The sequence below is a fragment of the Trichomycterus rosablanca genome, chromosome 5 (genome assembly GCF_030014385.1).
Source record: "Trichomycterus rosablanca isolate fTriRos1 chromosome 5, fTriRos1.hap1, whole genome shotgun sequence".
In the NCBI taxonomy this organism is placed as follows: Eukaryota; Metazoa; Chordata; class Actinopteri; order Siluriformes; family Trichomycteridae; genus Trichomycterus; species Trichomycterus rosablanca.
The window spans coordinates 1,607,132-1,626,432 of record NC_085992.1 but is presented as its reverse complement, the minus strand read 5'-3'; the positions used below and the strand labels follow the sequence as shown (position 1 = coordinate 1,626,432).

Sequence of the window (19,301 nt, the reverse complement as noted above, 5' to 3'; positions counted from 1 at the left end):
CACACAAACATACCCACACACACTCATACACACTACCCACACACATACAGTTACACACACACACACATACAGTTACACACACACATACTCATACACACTACCCACACACATACAGTTACACACACACACACACACACACACAGACTTTGTTCATAAATAACACACACACACATACCCACACACATACACACACACACAAACACACAGACTTTGTTCATAAATAACACACACATACAGTTACACACACACATACTCATACACACTACCCACACACATACAGTTACACACACACATACAGTTACACACACACACACACACTCACAGATTTTGTTCATAAATAACACACACACACACATACCCACACACATACACACATACACACAAACACACAGACTTTGTTCATAAATAACACACACATACAGTTACACACACACATACTCATACACACTACCCACACACATACAGTTACACACACACATACAGTTACACACACACACACACACACATACAGTTACACACACACATACTCATACACACTACCCACACACATACAGTTACACACACACACACACACACATACAGTTACACACACATACTCATACACACTACCCACACACATACATTTACACACACACACACACATACAGTTACACACACACATACTCATACACACTACCCACACACATACAGTTACACACAAACACACACACACACACACTTTGACTGTTCATAAATAACACACACAGCCCCACACACACAGTAACACACAGTAACACACACACACACACACATTCACCAGTTCAAAGTCATATTATATTGGACACAAACACACAGACTATAAGTGTACATAAATAACACCCACACACCCACACACACTACACACACACGCCCACACACACTACACACACACACTACACACACACGCCCACACACACTACACACACGCACGCACACACACACACAGAGTTCAAAGTCACGTAGTCACGTTATATTGGACACATATACACACAGACTGTAAGTGTACATAAATAACACACATGCACCCACACACACACTCCACACACACACACACACAGAGTTCAAAGTCATATTATATTGGACACAAACACACACAGAATTTAAAGTCACGTTACATTACACTGACAATGTGTGTATAAGTAACACACTCACACACACACACACACTCATACACACATTATCTGACTCTCACACAGATTCTCCCTCCTACGCAAGCGCACACACACACGCACACACACACACACTTTCCCCCTCTCTCGCCTCAAACACACACACAACTCGAACACACACCCCTCCCCCTTCTATTCACGCCCTCTAACACACACACAGAGTCTAACACACACACACACACACACGCACACACACACACACACACACACACATCCTGCCTCACACACAAACACATACACACATTTTTTTCTAACTCTCTCTCTCTCACTCACACACACACACACACACACCCTCCCCCTCTTTCACAAGCATCCTGCCACTCCTCTAACACACACACATGGATAAATACACACACACACACACCTACCTACACACAAACACACCAAACACACACACACCACCCCCACTGTTCCAAACACACACATCCTGCTTCACATCACAGTAATATGCGCACACACACACACACACACGCTCACACACACTCACACGCACACACACGCACACACACACACGCACACACAGTAAATGCAATCAGTTTTGATTGACACTTGAGATGCAGTGTGTATTTCAGCGCAGCTCCATTAATAACCCAGCAATAGAGCTCCAAGTCTCTCTGTCATATATACACACACACACACACACACACACAGATGTACAAGACCTACAGTATACATCGACACACCCTCACACACCAACACACACACTATACACACCAGGGACAATGGTGGCCTAGTGGGTAGAGCTTTGGGCTATCAAACAGATGGTTGTGAGTTCAAATCTTGGCTCTGCTATGCAGCTACTGTTGGGCCCTTGAGCAAGGCCCTTAACCTCTCGGCTCCAGGGGTGCAGTACAATGGCTGACCCTGCGCTCTGACCCCAGCTTCCAAACAAGCTGGGATATACAATCACACACACACACACACATACACAAACACACACCAGTGCACCCCAACCAGTCTGTGTAACAGGGCTTAGATGCCAGAACAGGTGAATCAGTTCACCTTTACCATCAGTGCTGCAATACTGGCATCACCAGTACAGGTCTGATCCTTACCCAGTAAAAAAAGAAGAACTTTAATGGTTATCGGTAAATACAGGCATAATAAATTTCTAAAATGTTGGGACAGAAGGAAAAATGTAAATAAAAAGACACGTTCCATTGAACACAGTCCAAAGACAAAATATTTAATGTTTCAACCAATGAGCTTTATTAGTTTTTGGAGATACACACTCATTCTAAACGTGATAGCTGCAACACATTCCAGTAAAGTAGGGACAGGGCCACATAACATTTTATTTTACACAAGTGCTCTAATTGTTGTGAAATTGATTTATTTTCCTTCCAGCTTAATAAAACACTTAATTTGATTAAAAGTCCGGGATGCCTGTGATTACAATTTTTTTACTTTGATTTTGGGTGTGATTTTGAATCCAGGACGTCATTCTGTTCTCAACAAATTCCACAAAAAGATTTTAAGCTTGAATCTTTAATTTATTAAGTGTTCTTTCTTCCTTTTTTAGCAGTATGGGTTGTTGAATTTTTGTGTCTGAAACACCTAAACTTAATAATTCAGAAGGGTGTCCACATACTTTCTAAATACATTTTTGGCTTTACGTTCGATTACGTACGATACCCTGGGATTTGTAATGCAGTGTCCACACATTGTGAGATTTATGTTTTAAACTTTCTTATCTTCAGCCAGGCCTCCTGTAACGTGTAAAAAATAAACTACAAAAATATTGATATGTTATAATTTATGTAATAAAGTTAATAAGATCTCTGGACATATAAATCTAACGTATGGATTAAAAATATATAGCCCGGTCTCTTTCTTTTCGCAGTAGCAGCGATGTAAAGTGTGATCATTTCCACTTTGATTCTATTTTCAACAACCGTTTGATCCTGGTCAGGGTGGTGGCCAGTCTGGGAAACACTGGACACAAGGCAGGAACGCCTTATACAGGGCGTCAATCCCTCGCACAGCTTCAGCCACCATCCTCCCTCAGTCGCAGCCAACCATGTCTGTGTAGACGCCCGGCCGGCCGATAGCACAGCTGTAATTTGAACCTGGGTCTCAAGGTAATAGACCGCTGTGCTACCTTCGAATATCTTTAAGACAAACAAACACCTCAGTAAACGTCCTGTACAATCAGCACTTCTGTAATTCAGTATGTACTATGCATTATATAATCTACTATATATTATATATTGTACATGCGGTATACACAGTATGTTGTATCATTTATATACATACAATATATACTACGTATAATGCAGTAAATATAAATATAATTGTAAATATAATGTATATACTGAATGTAAATATAATGCATACTATACATTGTACTGTATAATCTATATACACACAGCATACACTGTACATTATATAATCTATATACATACAGAACATACTATATATTATATAAACTATAAACATACAGCATATACTGCATATTATATTATCCATATATATACAGTATTTACTTTTTATTATAGAATCTACAGTATATACATACATATTATATAATCTTTAAACGCATACACTATATACCACACATTATATATTATTAACATTTATATACCCTCACATACTCTCAGTTTAGTTTCATTAGTCAGACTAATGTGATAGTCGATACAAAAGCAAACTTCTCTTGTCTGGTTGAGGCACCGGCAGGACCACCGGTGGAGGAATAAGTAGAGAGTAGCGAGGCCCTTTAAAGCTCTTGGTAAGTTTCTTCAGTAGGAAACGTGTTGGACGAGGCGTGTGCTAGCCTGTGAGGCGTGTCGCCACAGTGTCAGATTTAACGGCTGTTCGCTGGTGGTTAAGGTGCTGGATTATTAATCTGAAGGTTGCTGGTTTGAGCCCCACATCTGCCAGGTTGCCACTTTTGGGAACTGAAGCAGGGCCCTTAACCCCATTTGCTTGGACTGTGTATGGTTGTCTATAAGGCGTCCGTTAAATATCATCACTGTTAATTTGCCATTTTCCTAGCAACAGCGTGAATCCCTTTATGGACGAGAACGTTGTGTGGTCTTAAAGTAAAGCTCATATATTTTCAGGTTAAATAAATGACGGTGGCGTGCTGGAGAAGTGGAGGTTTACAGTCTTTGCTGAAACAGTGACCTCTAGTGTCTGGTCGAGGCAGCATCATACGCAGAAGAGGATTACAGAGAGCGTAGTGTGTTCCTCCGTACACGTTGTAGCTCTCTGTAGGAATCAGCAGCTGGTTGGTTGTGGATATTTCGGATGAGGTGTGTGTTAGCTTGTCGAGCTTTATGATCATCGTGGGTGTCGTGATTGAGAAGGGAAATTTAAATAAATAGATGACGGGGACCACTATCAGACCAACGCTGGAGATACTAGAAGGTCCTGGGACACCAATAAACATGTTTAATCTTAATTTATTTACACACACTTGGTTAGCAGGCGATCATTTGCGTAGCCTCTTCCTCTGCTGGTTTGTCCCTCGTCCTCTGCTCGCCCTCGTCTTGATTGGTGCTTTTCTGGACGTCCTTGCCGACGGAGACTGCAGAGTTTCGACCGTCTTGCCGGACCAGTGCACCAGATCCTGAAGAACCTGGAGGATCCACTTCTTCAGAGCGAACGCTCCACCGTCCATCAGGTCCGGCACCTGTACAAACACACGCATGAATCCATGAGAGGACGTGTCGTGAACATGAACGATTATTAAGTGGAGGTGTTTCCAGATGAATTATATGCATCCAAGTTTGTAGCAACAGTTTAAGGAAGGCCCATTCCTGTTCCAGCATGATTGTGCCCATGTGCACAAAGCGAGGACCAGTTTGGTGTGGAGAACCTCCAGTGGCCTGCACAGAACCCTGAACTCAACCACACTGGACATGAACTGGAACGTCGATCTAACATCAGCGCCCGAGGTCACAAATTCTCACAGCCACACCCGAATATCTTGCATATCTTACACCTAACTGTCTCAGATCTTTAAACATAACGTCATTCAAGACAAAGACGACCTGAGCAGACCGCTGTTCTCGTGTGAAAAAGTAATTGCTCCCCAGTTACTCCACGAACCAGTGGACCGACCCGAATCAATAATTGGGTTTGATTAGACCGGACACACCGGGCCTGATCACTGCAGTCAGGACTCAAATAAAACTCTGAGATTTACCTGAAGTAGCTAAAAGGTTTCGACCGACTTAAACAGATTTAAAAGAGAGGTTCTTTAACTCATCAGTCTGGAAACTGGACCTGTTGATTCACAGATCGGTCAGAGACGAGATCTCCAGATAGATTAAACAAGCGGTGAATCTTCTCAGAGGAGGTCGGCCAATCAGAACCTTACGTTAGCTCTGTCTTAACGTTAACACAGAATGCTCAGGGGTCCAACAGTGGCAACTCGGCAGGGGTAGGGATTGAAGCTATAATTTTCTTTGTTTAGTTTTTGTAAACCGCCTCATCCTGGTCAGGGTCGCGGCAGGTCTGCTTGCTGTATTTAAGCATAAACTGATGCACAAAGTAAACTTTGCAGGATCCTCCTCTCATCCTCCTCCACCAAAGACTCCAGTTCCACACCCAGGACAGAACCCACTTTCCTAATAAGCTTATTAAGTCTATTAGAATCAGCTGCCTTCACCCAGCTTCACCCAGCTACCCTACAGTGTAAAAGATAATAGACACTAGTCTGGGAAACTACAAGCGTCTCTGACCGTCCTTGTTCGGTGCCAGTCCAGCGTATTGTCTATGTAGACGCCCAGGTGTTTGTATTCCTCTACAGGAGCCACCTAAATTCATCTGATTCAGACTGGTCCTCTGCATATTGAAATTTGATCAGGGTCAAGGTGGGTCCAGTTTCATCAGACAGGATGCCAATTCATCATGGATTCTTATTGTTATCGTTATTATTATTATACCAATGATTACTGTTTTTAAAATAATAAATATTATTATTAATGGAAAATAAGTCTGTTTATATGTTTATCTTTAACATAGTTTTTAAAGAGTCATATTATAAGCTGTGAATTAAAAATATTAGTAATTTTGCATTTGTGATATTAGTTTAATTAAAATAATTAAAACCTACATTTTAAAATACAAAACAAGTAAATTCGTGTTATAGATATAATATTAATTTATGTAATCATGTTAAAATTATGTAAATAAACCATTTATAATGTAATAAACCGAGTTTTGGGTTGTCGACAGTGGCGCGAACCCTATTCTCCTCCAGCAGGTGGCGCTCTGTGCTCACAACAAAATGATTAACGACAGTTTTTTTTATTTTTAATATTCCGTGTTTGGAATTTATAAACAGTTTATAACACAGTTATAACACGTTATATCAAATAGATCATTTCTTTATAGCCATGATAAAAATAATATAAACATTTTAAACTTGACCGAGCTCACAGTCTTCCACTGTTTACAATTAGGTTGGTTTTAATTCCTCTCCTGGGCTGTTAATTTACAAAGACACGATTTTAATATACAAATAAATAAAGCTTACATATTAACATTTAAATGATATGAATAATCAAAGTAAATAAACTATTTAAAACAGTTTTAAATTCTCCTGCCACTGTGCTTGCATATTTCTGATTCTCCAGCAGGTGGCGCTCTGTTCTCACTATAAGCTCCGTGTATTTATTACATTTTTAGGCATTTGTGCCCGCTGGGTTCGTGTTTACCTCCCTGACCAAGGCCCTTCGTTTCCAGATGCACAATCTAGGAGTGTTTAGGGTTTATTTTTATAGGGTTTATTTATTTATTTTCCTTTTTATCCTACTTACTCACTCACTCACTCACTGTCTTAACCGCTTATTCAGTTAGGGTCGCGGGAGGGTGCTGGAGCCTATCCCAGCTTTTCAATGGGCGCAAGGCACACAGTAACACCCTGTACGGGGAGCCAGTCCATCGCAGGGCACACACACACACACACATACACACACCCATTCCCCTATAGGGCAATTCAGTGTCTCCAATTAACCTGCATTAATTGGATTTGCGTATTGCGACTGCATGTTTTTGGACTGTGGGAGGAAACCCACACAGACACGGGCCCCGCCTGGGAATCGAACCCAGGACCTACTTGCTGTGAGGTGACAGTGCTACCCACTGAGCCACCGTGCCACCTTTTTTTCTTTCAATTCCCAGACCTGGCCGAGGAGGCCGTACCTTACACACGCCCCCCTCAACTTGTGCGGTTACCAACCACTATATGCGCCCAGTAAGACACTACTGTTGGGAGCCAGGGTTGAACTGGATTCAAACGGCTAATGTAAGGTACTGTGCAATGGAAAAGGGACTTTTAACACAAACAACATACAATTTAAAACATATAATCTTTTTAAATCTGAAGACAAGGGGCAGAAGGGCAGTAACGTACCACATCACTGAAAGTGTTTTAGACAGGGAACCCTTAACATAAGCCGGGAACAGCAATATATGAGCATACCACAATCACACGAACTGGTGCAGTCTGAACATAATGTGGATTTATGGACACGGTCCACTTCAGAAAAAGGGAAATCATGACACCTGGGAGACAATCTGCTCTCCCAGGGTGGTCCCCAAAAACGCGGTAACCACTGCCAGGTTTCCATGAAAAGGTAAAGGTTTACTGGCATACCACACAAGCCCGACATCACCGTATCAGAGCAAAGGCAGGTTGCCAGACAAAAGAGTTGGCAAGTTTACTAGGGAGAAACCGAGATAAATAGAAACACTCCCACCTGGAGTGAATAAACACTCAACAAGGGGACAACAGGTCACTGTCAGTTAAGAGGAACTGACACGTCAATCGTCTGCGCCTCTGTCGCCCCCTCTGCTGGCCAAATTTGGGAAGGAAGAAGGACATGATTCAGTAACCGAGCCATACTGCCCATCTCCACGGCACAAAGGTGATACGCATGGTGATAAATGAGCTCCTAACTTAAATTAAATGCAGTTTTACAAATGCTTCTGTATTTTAACTTCTCTTTCATCTGAAATCACATTCAGTCCCAGAGGGTGCAATTACTTTCCCACACCACTATAAAACAGAATTACATGTACAGACTCGTGAAGTCGGTGTGCCTCATTTCGCCCCCGTTGTCGTACCTTAGTGACGGTGGCCTGACACCTGACGACCTCCTGCAGTTGCCGCTCGGTGGTCAGTACCAGGTGTCCCAGTCGGTCCTTCACAGTTCTGCGCTGGTTCACGTATTCATCCTCCAGTGTGTCGGAGAATTCGCTGTCTTCTCGGGCGATGACGTCCTCCAGCAGGGAGAGACACGCCCGCAGCGCTGCGTGCAGGAAGCACAGTCTCTCAGAAGAGGAGAGCTGAGGTGTTAAAGGAGGGATGGAAACCAACTGCCCTCCAGATACTGGCAACGAGGGCAGCGACTGCCGCTCAGTCTGGAAGGGATGAAAGAGACTAAATTATTCAGGGTGCACGAGGTGGAGTCCTGACCGACCGCAGGAACAGATCTAGTGCTGTGAGCAGTGGAGACTGGAGTGGACTGAACGGCGTCTATAATGAGACTGGCAGGAGGAATGTAAACAAGCGACTTTTACTTTTACAATTTTAGTCATTTAGCAAAATGCAGTCATGAATGAAGGAGTGAGTGAATGAATGAGCAAATGAGAGAATGAATGAGTAAATAATTGAGCAAATGAGTGAATGAATGAGTAAACGAATAAGTAAATGAGAGAGTGAATAATTGAATGAAGGAGTGAGTGAATGAATGAATAAATGAAGGAGTGAGTGAATAAGTGAATGAAGGAGTGAGTGAATGAATGAGCAAATGAGAGAATGAATGAGTAAATAATTGAGCAAATGAGTGAATGAATGAGTAAACGAATAAGTAAATGAGAGAGTGAATAATTGAATGAAGGAGTGAGTGAATGAATGAATAAATGAAGGAGTGAGTGAATAAGTGAATGAAGGAGTGAGTGAATGAATAAATGAAGGAGTGAATGAATGAATGAATAAATGAATGAAGGAATGAGTGAGTGAAAAAGTGAATGAAGGAGTGGGTGAGTCAGTGAATAAGTGAGTGAATAAGTGAATGAATGAGTGAATGAATGAAGGAGTGAGTGAGTGAGTAAGTGAGTGAATTAATGAATGAGTGAATAAGTGAATGAAGGAGTGAGTGAGTGAGTGATTGAGTGAGTGATTGAATGAGTGAGTGAATGAAGGAGTGAGTGAATAAGTGAATGAAGGAGTGAGTGAATAAGTGAATGGAGGAGTGAGTGAGTAAGTGAATGGAGGAGTGAGTAATTGAGTGTGAGTGAATAAATGAAGTGGATTGAGTGAATAAATGGAGTGAGTAAGTGAATGAATAAATGTAGAAGTAAATGAGTGAGTGAATAAGTGAATGGAGGAGTGAGTGAGTGAGAGTGATTGAATGAGTGAATAAGTGAATGGAGGAGTGAGTGAGTGAGTGAGTGAGTGATTGAGTGAGAGTGAATAAGTGAATGGAGGAGTGAGTGAGTGAGTGAATGAAGGAGTGAGTGAGGAAGTAAATGAATGAGTAAATGAATAAGTAAAGGAGTGATTAAGTGAGTAAAGAAGTGAGTGAGGAAGTAAATGAATGAGTAAATGAATAAATGAATGCAGGACCCACTGTGACCCTGACCAGCAGAGTCATTAATTTGTTCCTTTAGTTGTGCAGTGAAACGACAGTGCTAATGCAGCTAAATTAAAATGTAGAAATATACACACTCGTGGTGCAGAGGTCTGTTACACTAGCCTACAACCTCTGAGTTCCAGGTTCAAATCTCAGCAGTACTATCGGCCGTCCAGGCGTCTACACAGACACGACTGTCTGTATCTGAGGGGGGAGTGTTGGCCGAAGCCATGCAATAGATTGGCACCTTGTCCAGGGGGTTCCTGTGTTGCACCAGGTGTTTCCCAGTGGAACTGGACTTGCTGTGACCCTGACCAGGATAACACAGTTGACAGAAATTAAATGTAATAAAATGTTTCATCCCCCTTCATACACAGACAAACGTGTCTGTGTAGACGCCCGTCAGACCGATAGCACTGCTGAGATTCGAACCCAGATCCCAGAGGTAATAAACTGATGCTCCATCATCATCAGTACAAACCTCTTAAGGTTAAAGCACACCAACACTGGACTCCAGTGCAACCAGTGCAAAAGCTCAGCAAAAAGACTATATGAGCAAAAGTATCTGGACACCCGACCATAAGCTTCCAGAGTTGGCTCCCCTATTTGCAGCCACAACAGTCTCCACTCTTCTGGGAATGCTTTCCACACAATGTAGGAGTGTGTGTCAGCTCATTCAGTCACAAGAGCATTTCTTACATTAGGATCTGATGTCGGTCTCACAGTTGGTGTTCTGATTCATCCCAAACGTGCTCCATAATGCACAGTCATGCTGGAACAGGGACGGCACTTTCCAAAGTCGGAAGGCTGACATTCCTAAACGTGATCATGAGGAGGGGTGTCCACATACTTTTGGCCATGTAGTGAATCAGCATTATTCTAGTGGTGGGATTCCGACTGAGCAGTCTGTGAGGAACCGCAGCAGCTCGGTGGAAGGTGATTAAGGAGAAGCAGGAAGCGTGGGACCAGTTAAGTCACTGATTAAGAATTTATAGCCTTCACACACACACACACACACACACACACACACACACACACACACACGAATGTCGGCTACTTGTGAGATGCTTAAATGATTGAGCAGTTCATTAGCGTGTGAAAGAGAAATGCACTATATGGATTAAAGTATTGAGACACCCTTTCAGATGACTGAATTCCTGAGTATCAGTTGCTAACGAGTATAATAAATCATTTATATAACCTGTGCAGCAACACTTTAGGGAAGGACCCTTCCTGTTCTAGCATGAGCAAGCTCTATGAAGACATGAAAAGAAGCTCCAGCGTCCTGCACAGAACCCTGACCTCAGCCCCACTGAACAGTTTTGGGATGAATCGGAACAGAAGCAGTGCCCAGCCATACAAATGCTGGCACAAATCCCCACAGACATACTTCAAAGTGTTGTGAGAAGCCTTATCAGAAGAGCGGCTGTTTTTCCAGCTGAAATGATCACATACAGGTCGTCCAACAAGCTCATGGACGAGCGTCCAAATACTTTTGGCTGTATCAGGTATTTGCTGTTCTTGTCTGGACTGGAAGTGGCCAATAAAACCTTCTCCAGAGTCACATTGTTGTAATTCCAAACCGCTCCTTCCCTCCAGGCTACACTTTTCCCTCACATCGAAGGAAAACGGAACATGGGAGCGGTGGCCCGGTGATTCGGCGTCTACACAGTTCCCGTGCACACTCGTTACAGGAACACTGGCGTCTTGATGGGCGCGTGGGTCAGGGTGGGCACGGCAGGTCCAGCAGAACAGAGCCGCTCATTCTCCTGACGCTCATACCAAACACCCAATCGCTCGCTGATTCATCTCTCCCACACGCCAACGAACGCAGAGCTGGACCGACTGTTCCAGGATTGAACTGAACACGGTTCGTGTTGGTGTTCGGTCTGAGATCTCAACACCAGAGTTCATTCATGAGACCGGTGTCGTGGATTTGGGACGCTACCCAAGATCACCTACAGAAAACAGGATGCTTTTAAAATCAAGAACAAGACTCGAGTCAAGAGGTTCCTGTTAAAATGTTTGGTGGATGTTTGCACACTTGTAAGGGACGTGTCATAAAAAAATGTTTGTTATTTCTAACTAACTAACTAACTAATTATCTAATTAACTAAATAAATTTTTCTATTTGGGGTTTTTCTGACCATGTCAAGACGGAGTCAAACTAGCCAACAGATTGGCACCCAGTGGAACCGGACCCACGTGACCCTGACCAGGATAACACAGTTGATAGAAGTGAAATGTAAAGTTTCATCCCCCCTCAGACACAGACCTGGCCGGCTGATAGCACAGCCGAGATTTGAACCCAGATCCCAGAGGTAATAAAGTGCTGCACCATTGCAGACATAAATCATCGGTGTACAAACCTGAGTACCGAGTTCAGAATCAGAATCAGAAATACTTTATTGATCCCAGAGGGAAATTGCAGTTCTTACAGTAGTACCCATATATGTAGAAGAATAAACACTCTAATCATTTAAAACAAAGAAAAAAGAAGAAAAATTTGCAAATAGAAAGTTATTTCACACATAATTAAAATACTTCGATTATTATTATTATTATTATTGCACATATGAATAACGAATATATTCTAAATGTTATATGTTCCAAACTCTACCAGCATAGGAACCGTTCATAGGTGCTTTATGGAGCAGGTTAAGGTTAAAGCACACCAACACTGGACTCCTGGACACTGTTCACCAGTCCAAATGCTCAGCAAAAAGACTATATGACCGAAAAGTATCTGGACACCCAACCATGAACTTCCAAAACCCTGGGCATTAATACAGAGCCCCAATTTGAAGCCACAACAGTGAACTTGGGCACAGAGAAGTCAACAGCTCTAATCAACCATAATAAGTAATAATGAATTAGGAGGCAAAATGTTAAATGACTGTCTAGAACTTTCTACACCAACATAAAATACTTGTGTGTATGTGTTTTAACCCAGAAGCTCTTCAGAAACCAGACATAAATATCTGGAGGACCTTTTATGGACAATGAAGTGTGTTCCAAACATTCAAGAACAAAAATAGTTTCAGAAATGTTTGAAACATCCAGAATATCCATCACAGGTCCAGGTTTGGTGTCTGAGCTGAACTGGGAGTGTGTTCTCAGTAATAAATAAAGAGTATAAGTGCAGTAAAACTCACGTATAAGTGCAGTAAGTGTTTACATTCCTCATGGAGCAGTTTAGCCAGAGCCACAGTTTTCCCGTCCACAGCCATGGTAAACAGCAGGATTACACTTAGATCCGGACCAGTTTAGGTCTGAAACGGTGCTGAACCGATCTGATCGTTACAGTCGGGTGAAATGTCCGGTTCTCTGCTCCTCCCGACCCGACCGGAGCGTGTAAAGAGCCAGTGTGTGCTGAGAGAGAGCCGGGGGGAGGGAGGAGTTCTGCACTGACCTGGCAACACACAGCCAGCTCCAGCCAGTTCAAACCAGCTTCAATTGCTTGCTGGTTTGTAATGGGTAAGGGACAAGTACCCCCCCCCCCCCCCTCCCTATATCTGGATATGGAGATGACCCCCCACCCTAAATATATTGATATCATACTTAACTCACTAGCTTTGTGTAATATTAGGATCTGTCAGTGTTCCCATCACTTGATGATGACAGGAATGTTTTAGAATGCCAGGAAGCCCTAGATCACACACACACACACACACACACACACACACACACACACACACATTTCAATTCATGGCTATGTCCTTGGTTAACATAATCTTCCAGTGTGGAAAAGTTGTCGAGTCTCCCAGGCTGACCTGCATTAACAACCCATCTAAATCAGACCAGCTTGACCAGCTAGAACCATCCTGCCACCCTGACCAACATTTAAAACCCAGCTTGAACCACCATAACCAGTATTTGAAACCATTAAACCAACTCATGTTTAACAGTTAGAAGTTCCTTCACAAGAGGGAGTTGTTAGCGCAGTTTTAAAGTACTTTGAATGTATGTAGGACAATGTATGTATTCATTTATGTATTAATTGCCTTTTTTATCCACAGCTTTATTCTGGTCAGGGTCACAGTAGGTCTAATTCATTGGGTAACACCCCAGATAGGTCACCTGTCCACCACAGGGCAGACACACACACATCCGGACCAGTTTAGGTCTGAAACGGTGCTTAACTGATCTAATTGCTGGCTCGGTGGCCAGGATCCTTTCTGTGTGGAGTTGGTATGTTCTCCATGTGTCCGTGTTCATCTGGGTGCACTGGTTTCTTACCAAAGACAGTCCAAAGACATGCGGTCAGGTAACTGGAGCCACTAAGAATAGCCCTAAGTGTGTGTGTGTGTGTGTGTTTGCCCTGTAATGGACTGGTGACCTATCCGGGTTACCTGTGCCAGGTCAGTGACCCTGACTTGGAAATACTGACACAGGGAGAACATGCAAACTCCACACAGAAAGGATCCTGGGAATCGAACCCAGGCCCTTCTTGCTATGAGGCGACAGACGGGTTTCCTTTGGGTTCCGTCAGGTCCAAAGACATTCAGTCAGGACAACTGGAGCTGCTAAGAATAGCCCTAGGTGTGTGTGTGTGCTCTGTGATGGACTGGCAACCCGTCAGGGGTGTTTCCTGCCTTTCACCCAATGAACCTGGTCCACCGCGACCCTGACAAGGATCAAGCAGTAGTTAAACAATGAACGAATGAAGCTCTTCACGAGTGCAGTATCACTCTTAAGCCTGAAGAGGGCATCACTGCGCATGCGTCAACCCTGTATCACGGAAGCGAAGAACACACGGATAAACAGGTAAACAAAATCTTAATGTTAAATTAATATCAAACATCAAGTACAGATTAATAATTTTATATTAATTTACTTTTAATCAGCATAAATAATCAATAAACATGAGCTCACTAGTCGGATATGGAGTCTCATCTGATTCGGAGAGTGAAGAGGAGCCGGAGATCAGATCAGCACGGTGAGTATCTGATCACACTAAAGTAATAATTTAACTACAATAAAATACCCATTTTTACTCAAAATGTATTTTTTAATAAGGACATGACCTCTTTCTAATGTGTGCTTCTTTATTTTAGCTGTAAAGCTTGTAAAAGTCTCACCCGCATTCATGTATATTCAGATATTCAGTAACCGATTCATTCAGATCGGGGTTGCGCACCATCATAAACACTGAGCCCAAGGCTGGAATACTACCTTGACCGGGGGGCAATCCACCTACTGCATGTTTTGGGTGGTGGGAAACCGGAGGATCCAGAGGAAACCCAAAGCAGACACAACAGAACAATAACAAGCTCATCACAGGCAGTGAACAAGAGAGAAGATTCGAACCCAGTTACCCAGATCCTACAGACATGAGAATAAGAAAGTGCACCCTCCTTTAGTTCTAGGTTCATTTCTACACTCACTGTCCATTTTATCAGCTCCACTTACCATATAGAAGCTCTTTTCACCCTGTTCTTCAATGGTCAGGACCCCCACAGGACCCCCACAGAGCAGGTATTATTTAGGTGGTGGATGATTCTCAGCACTGCAGTGACACTGACATGGTGCTGGTATGAGTGGATCAGACACAGCAGCGCTGCTGGAGTTTTTAAATACCGTGTCCACTCACTGTCCACTCTACTAGACACTCCTGCCTAGTCGGTCCACCTTGTAGATGTAAAGTGAGGTGTTTAAAAACCCCAGCAGCGCTGCTGGGCTGATGGTCTCACATTTTGGTCACAAATCTTCTGGTATCAAGTGTACATCGTTTCTCAAAGACGTTCCACCGGTCATGTGGCTGCAAAACAAGCCAAAATCCTCACCATCTTTCCACCACAAGGCTTGACACGTGGTATGATGTGTTTGTCTGATATGCCGTGTTTGGGTTTTACCAAAATATGGTGCTGAGCATGATTTCCAAACATCTTCACCTTTGTCGTGAGTCCAAACCTACAGTGAGCCATGCTATCATCATTTTCGGAGAGAAGGGGTTTTTTTTCTCCCCCAAGCCTTCCATCCATGAGTTCCAGTGTTCAGTCTTTTAAGCTGACCTTGGACTGAGTTTGCTGTGATGGTCACTTCTGGGACGATTGGCAGCCGTCTTGAAGGCTCTTCATTTGTGAATTCATTTCATTTCTCTCTTCATTTGCAAAATTTGCTTCTCTGAGGTTTTAACTTTCTTCCTGGCATGGTGTAGACACACACCTTGGTGCTCTAGAACTACCTCTAGAACACTTTTTGATGAAAAGTATGAAGGGTGAACGTATTTTATCCAACCCAGTTCCATCTGAGGTTGTTTATTTGTTTGTAGAAGTCAGTGAGGACCACAGTACTGTTATTTAGACCCTGATGAATAGAAACACAGAACTGAAGTTGTGATCCTGCGGTGTGGTGTAAATTTGTGTGTATTTGCAAATATATTCCATAATTTCAGCCTGTAATTGTGGACTTGTGTCTCTATCCAGGCCCGAGAGGGAGAACGAAACCCAGACAGGAGAAAACAAAACACGTAACTTCCTGTTGGAATCTGGCTCAACCTCTGGCGAGTCCAGTTCCGAATCCGAGCTGGACGAGGAGCAGGAGGAACCGACTCCTCCGAACGAACACCCGCCCTCGAAGGCCTTACCCGCTCCGTCTTTCACTTCCTCCTCTCATAAACTGCCCCCTCCTGCACTGGGGGTGTGTGGTGTTCCAGGGGGCAGCAGCGTGTTCAATAACCCGTTTAAGGAGCGAGCCGCGGAGAGACTGAACGCCCTGCAGAAACACGTCCCGCTCACCCTGCACGCCCGGCCCACTCACATCGGGGGTAAGAAGGTCTGTGTGGCCTACAGGAAAGATGGACGCTGTCGTTTCGGCATCGGCTGCAAGTTTGCTCACGACAGCGACCTGCAGGGCGCCGCCGGACCCCCCGTCTCTCAGAACACACACGCTCCCGTGAACGGCGGCGCCGCACACACTCCGGACTGCAGAGAACCGGGTACAGAGAGAGACGACGAGGACGAGAACCGGAACAGGAAGAAGAAGCACAAAGTGGGAATTACTGACAGTCTCGTACCCCCGAAACGGGCGCTTAAACAGTACGCCATGCAGAGGGACAAAGTCACACACTTGTAGAGAATCAAAGCTCCATCTTTAGCACTTTGTTGCTGTACATGGTGTATTCGGTTTCTTCAGATGTAAAAGTTTGATTAATCTGTCCCATAATGTGTTCCTCTGTTTAAATGTTAGACGTCACATTACTAGCCTTCTGTGAATTTCTTTTGTTTCCTTGACCTTAGCTGAGACGTCCACGGGTCTTAACGTCACTGGTTCCAGACCCACATCTGCCAGTTTGTCACTGTTGGGCCCCTAAGCAAGGGCCTTAACCCATCAATTGCTTGCAATGTATACAGTCTCAATTGTAAGTCGCTTTGGATAAAGGCGTCTGCTAAATGCTGAGAATGTAAATGTTTCAGGTTACTATTTGGAGATAATGCTCTCACCGTGGTTCATTGGAGTCCCAGAGCATCAATAATGCCAGATTGAAACATTATGACGTCCAATTGTTTCCTTAAATGTGGGCATATTATTCCTGTAGAAACTTTAAGATGACAGTTGAATACAACGATGAGCCAAAGCAATGGGGGTGAGAGTTCCATTAGATGAAGATGAAACTCCAGAAGATTTAATCCTGCTGATGAGGTGAATGTGGCACAACACGCAGAGCATCGAACCCTTCTGAGCACCAGACCGTGTGGTCGTCTAAAACTCTTACAATGAGCACGCAGGCATCAGAACTGGACATCAGATTAAGGGAGGGTCAACTGGTCTGATGAATCCAGTTATCACCAACAGTGGGACGATGCACCTTGCAATGTACAGAAGCCAAAGGAGCTGGTGGTAACCTGGTACCAGATACCACAGGAGTCCGTCAGATGTCTTGTAGAGTCCATGTCTCGGTGGGTCTAATCTGTTTTGACAACCTATCAGGTGGGCAGGCGGTCCTAATGTTTTGGCTCATCAGTGTGTGAGCGCAGGCGGTCCTAATGTTTTGGCTCATCAGTGTGTGAGCGCAGGCGGTCCTAATGTTTTGGCTCATCAGTGTGTGAGCGCAGGCGGTCCTAATGTTTTGGCTCATCAGTGTGTGAGCGCAGGCGGTCCTAATGTTTCGGCTCATGAGTGTGTGAGCGCATGCGGTCCTAATGTTTCGGCTCATCAGTGTGTGAGCGCAGGCGGTCCTAATGTTTCGGCTCATGAGTGTGTGAGCGCATGCGGTCCTAATGTTTCGGCTCATCAGTGTGTGAGCGCAGGCGGTCCTAATGTTTTGGCTCATCAGTGTGTGAGCGCAGGCGGTCCTAATGTAAAAACAATAAATCACAAACATAAAGACGGCTTAATCTGATCTGTTTCAGCCTCCCGACTGATCATTACTGCATTTTTATTGATTAATGTATAGTTGGGTTGGTAAATAATGGATTAAACATCAGCATTTGGGATCAGTTGTGGCCTCCTCAGGGGTCGACAGCAGCACGTCAGGTCAAAATAAAGGAGATCACATCCGTAATCCTGGTCTGACCGGGTCACATTAAACAAACAGCATTTTTGGTTGAACTGTAAATACAGTAAATATTACTTTATTATTATTATTATTATTTTAAATAAATACCCACCAGCTTTGATCTATTAAACCTGTTAGTGTGATGTTACTAATAAACATGGCTGCAGTGTTTATGCTTAAAAAAATGGACAAAAATGCTGAAATCCTCTAGAAACTAAAATGCGACAAACTGAAAACGAGAGCGTGAAGTATTATACGAAAAAATTAAAACTAGTTCTGTACAAAAAGCGGTTTTAAAGCTCGGAACATACTCCACACAAGTACAGTCGGAATTATTCGCTACTGTTAACGTTATAAACTTTAGTACTCGCGCCGGCAACAGACGTGTCATGACGGGCCGGAGATAAACACACTCAATCAAACTCGGAGTGTAACAGACCTACGGGACACAACAGCGCCCCCTTCTGTACAACTTCAGTTCAGTTATAAATAACATCTCGACACGATCGGAAACGACGTGAAGTTTTCCACGTGTAGCTGGAAGCGTTTAGGTTTCGTTTTATATACTTGAGTTGAGTATGAACACAAAGTTCCCTGATACACACACACACACACACACACACACACACACATACAAAAATCAGTCTAAATACACACGATCGGTTTAGGTTTCTATGTAATTAACTTCATTAAGGTTTACTAAAGAGCGTTCACGTCAGGTTGGAATCGCACGACCGATAAAACGTTCAAATCTGTTACGTATGTAGTAAATAGAACCGTACGATTGTTCTAAACAAACTTATTGCTATACTGTCGTGTTCACCATGACAACCAGAAACTAATATTAGGGGTTTTAAACCCATTTTTTTCTTCATTGAGACATTTCTAATTCTCACTACAGTTCCACACTGGCTGTGGAGAGCTGCAGACTAGCACCAGTGACAAAAAGAATTTCCTATCAGGCACTTACACCAATCACGCATAACATTACAACCACCTCCTGGTTTCTACACTCACTGTCCATGT

At 43.4% G+C, this 19,301-nt stretch overlaps 2 protein-coding genes across 2 annotated transcripts; one reads left to right on the top strand and one right to left on the bottom strand.

The window, feature by feature from the left end:
- Positions 1–2,372: 2,372 nt before the first annotated feature.
- Positions 2,373–13,074, bottom strand: cntf (ciliary neurotrophic factor). Its single transcript, XM_062994749.1, has 4 exons — positions 12,931–13,074; positions 8,265–8,561; positions 4,604–4,821; positions 2,373–3,298 (listed from the first exon to the last, which is right to left on the bottom strand). The coding sequence occupies exons 1-3, from the start codon at positions 13,003–13,005 to the stop codon at positions 4,621–4,623; spliced, it is 573 nt and encodes a 190-aa protein (XP_062850819.1). The 5' UTR covers positions 13,006–13,074; the 3' UTR covers positions 2,373–3,298; positions 4,604–4,620.
- A 1,430-nt stretch (positions 13,075–14,504) lies between these two features.
- On the top strand, positions 14,505–18,119 carry si:ch211-113e8.11 (uncharacterized). Its single transcript, XM_062995484.1, has 3 exons — positions 14,505–14,542; positions 14,623–14,714; positions 16,204–18,119. Exons 2-3 carry the CDS (start codon positions 14,641–14,643, stop codon positions 16,850–16,852), a joined length of 723 nt encoding a protein of 240 aa, XP_062851554.1. The 5' UTR covers positions 14,505–14,542; positions 14,623–14,640; the 3' UTR covers positions 16,853–18,119.
- Positions 18,120–19,301: the final 1,182 nt, after the last annotated feature.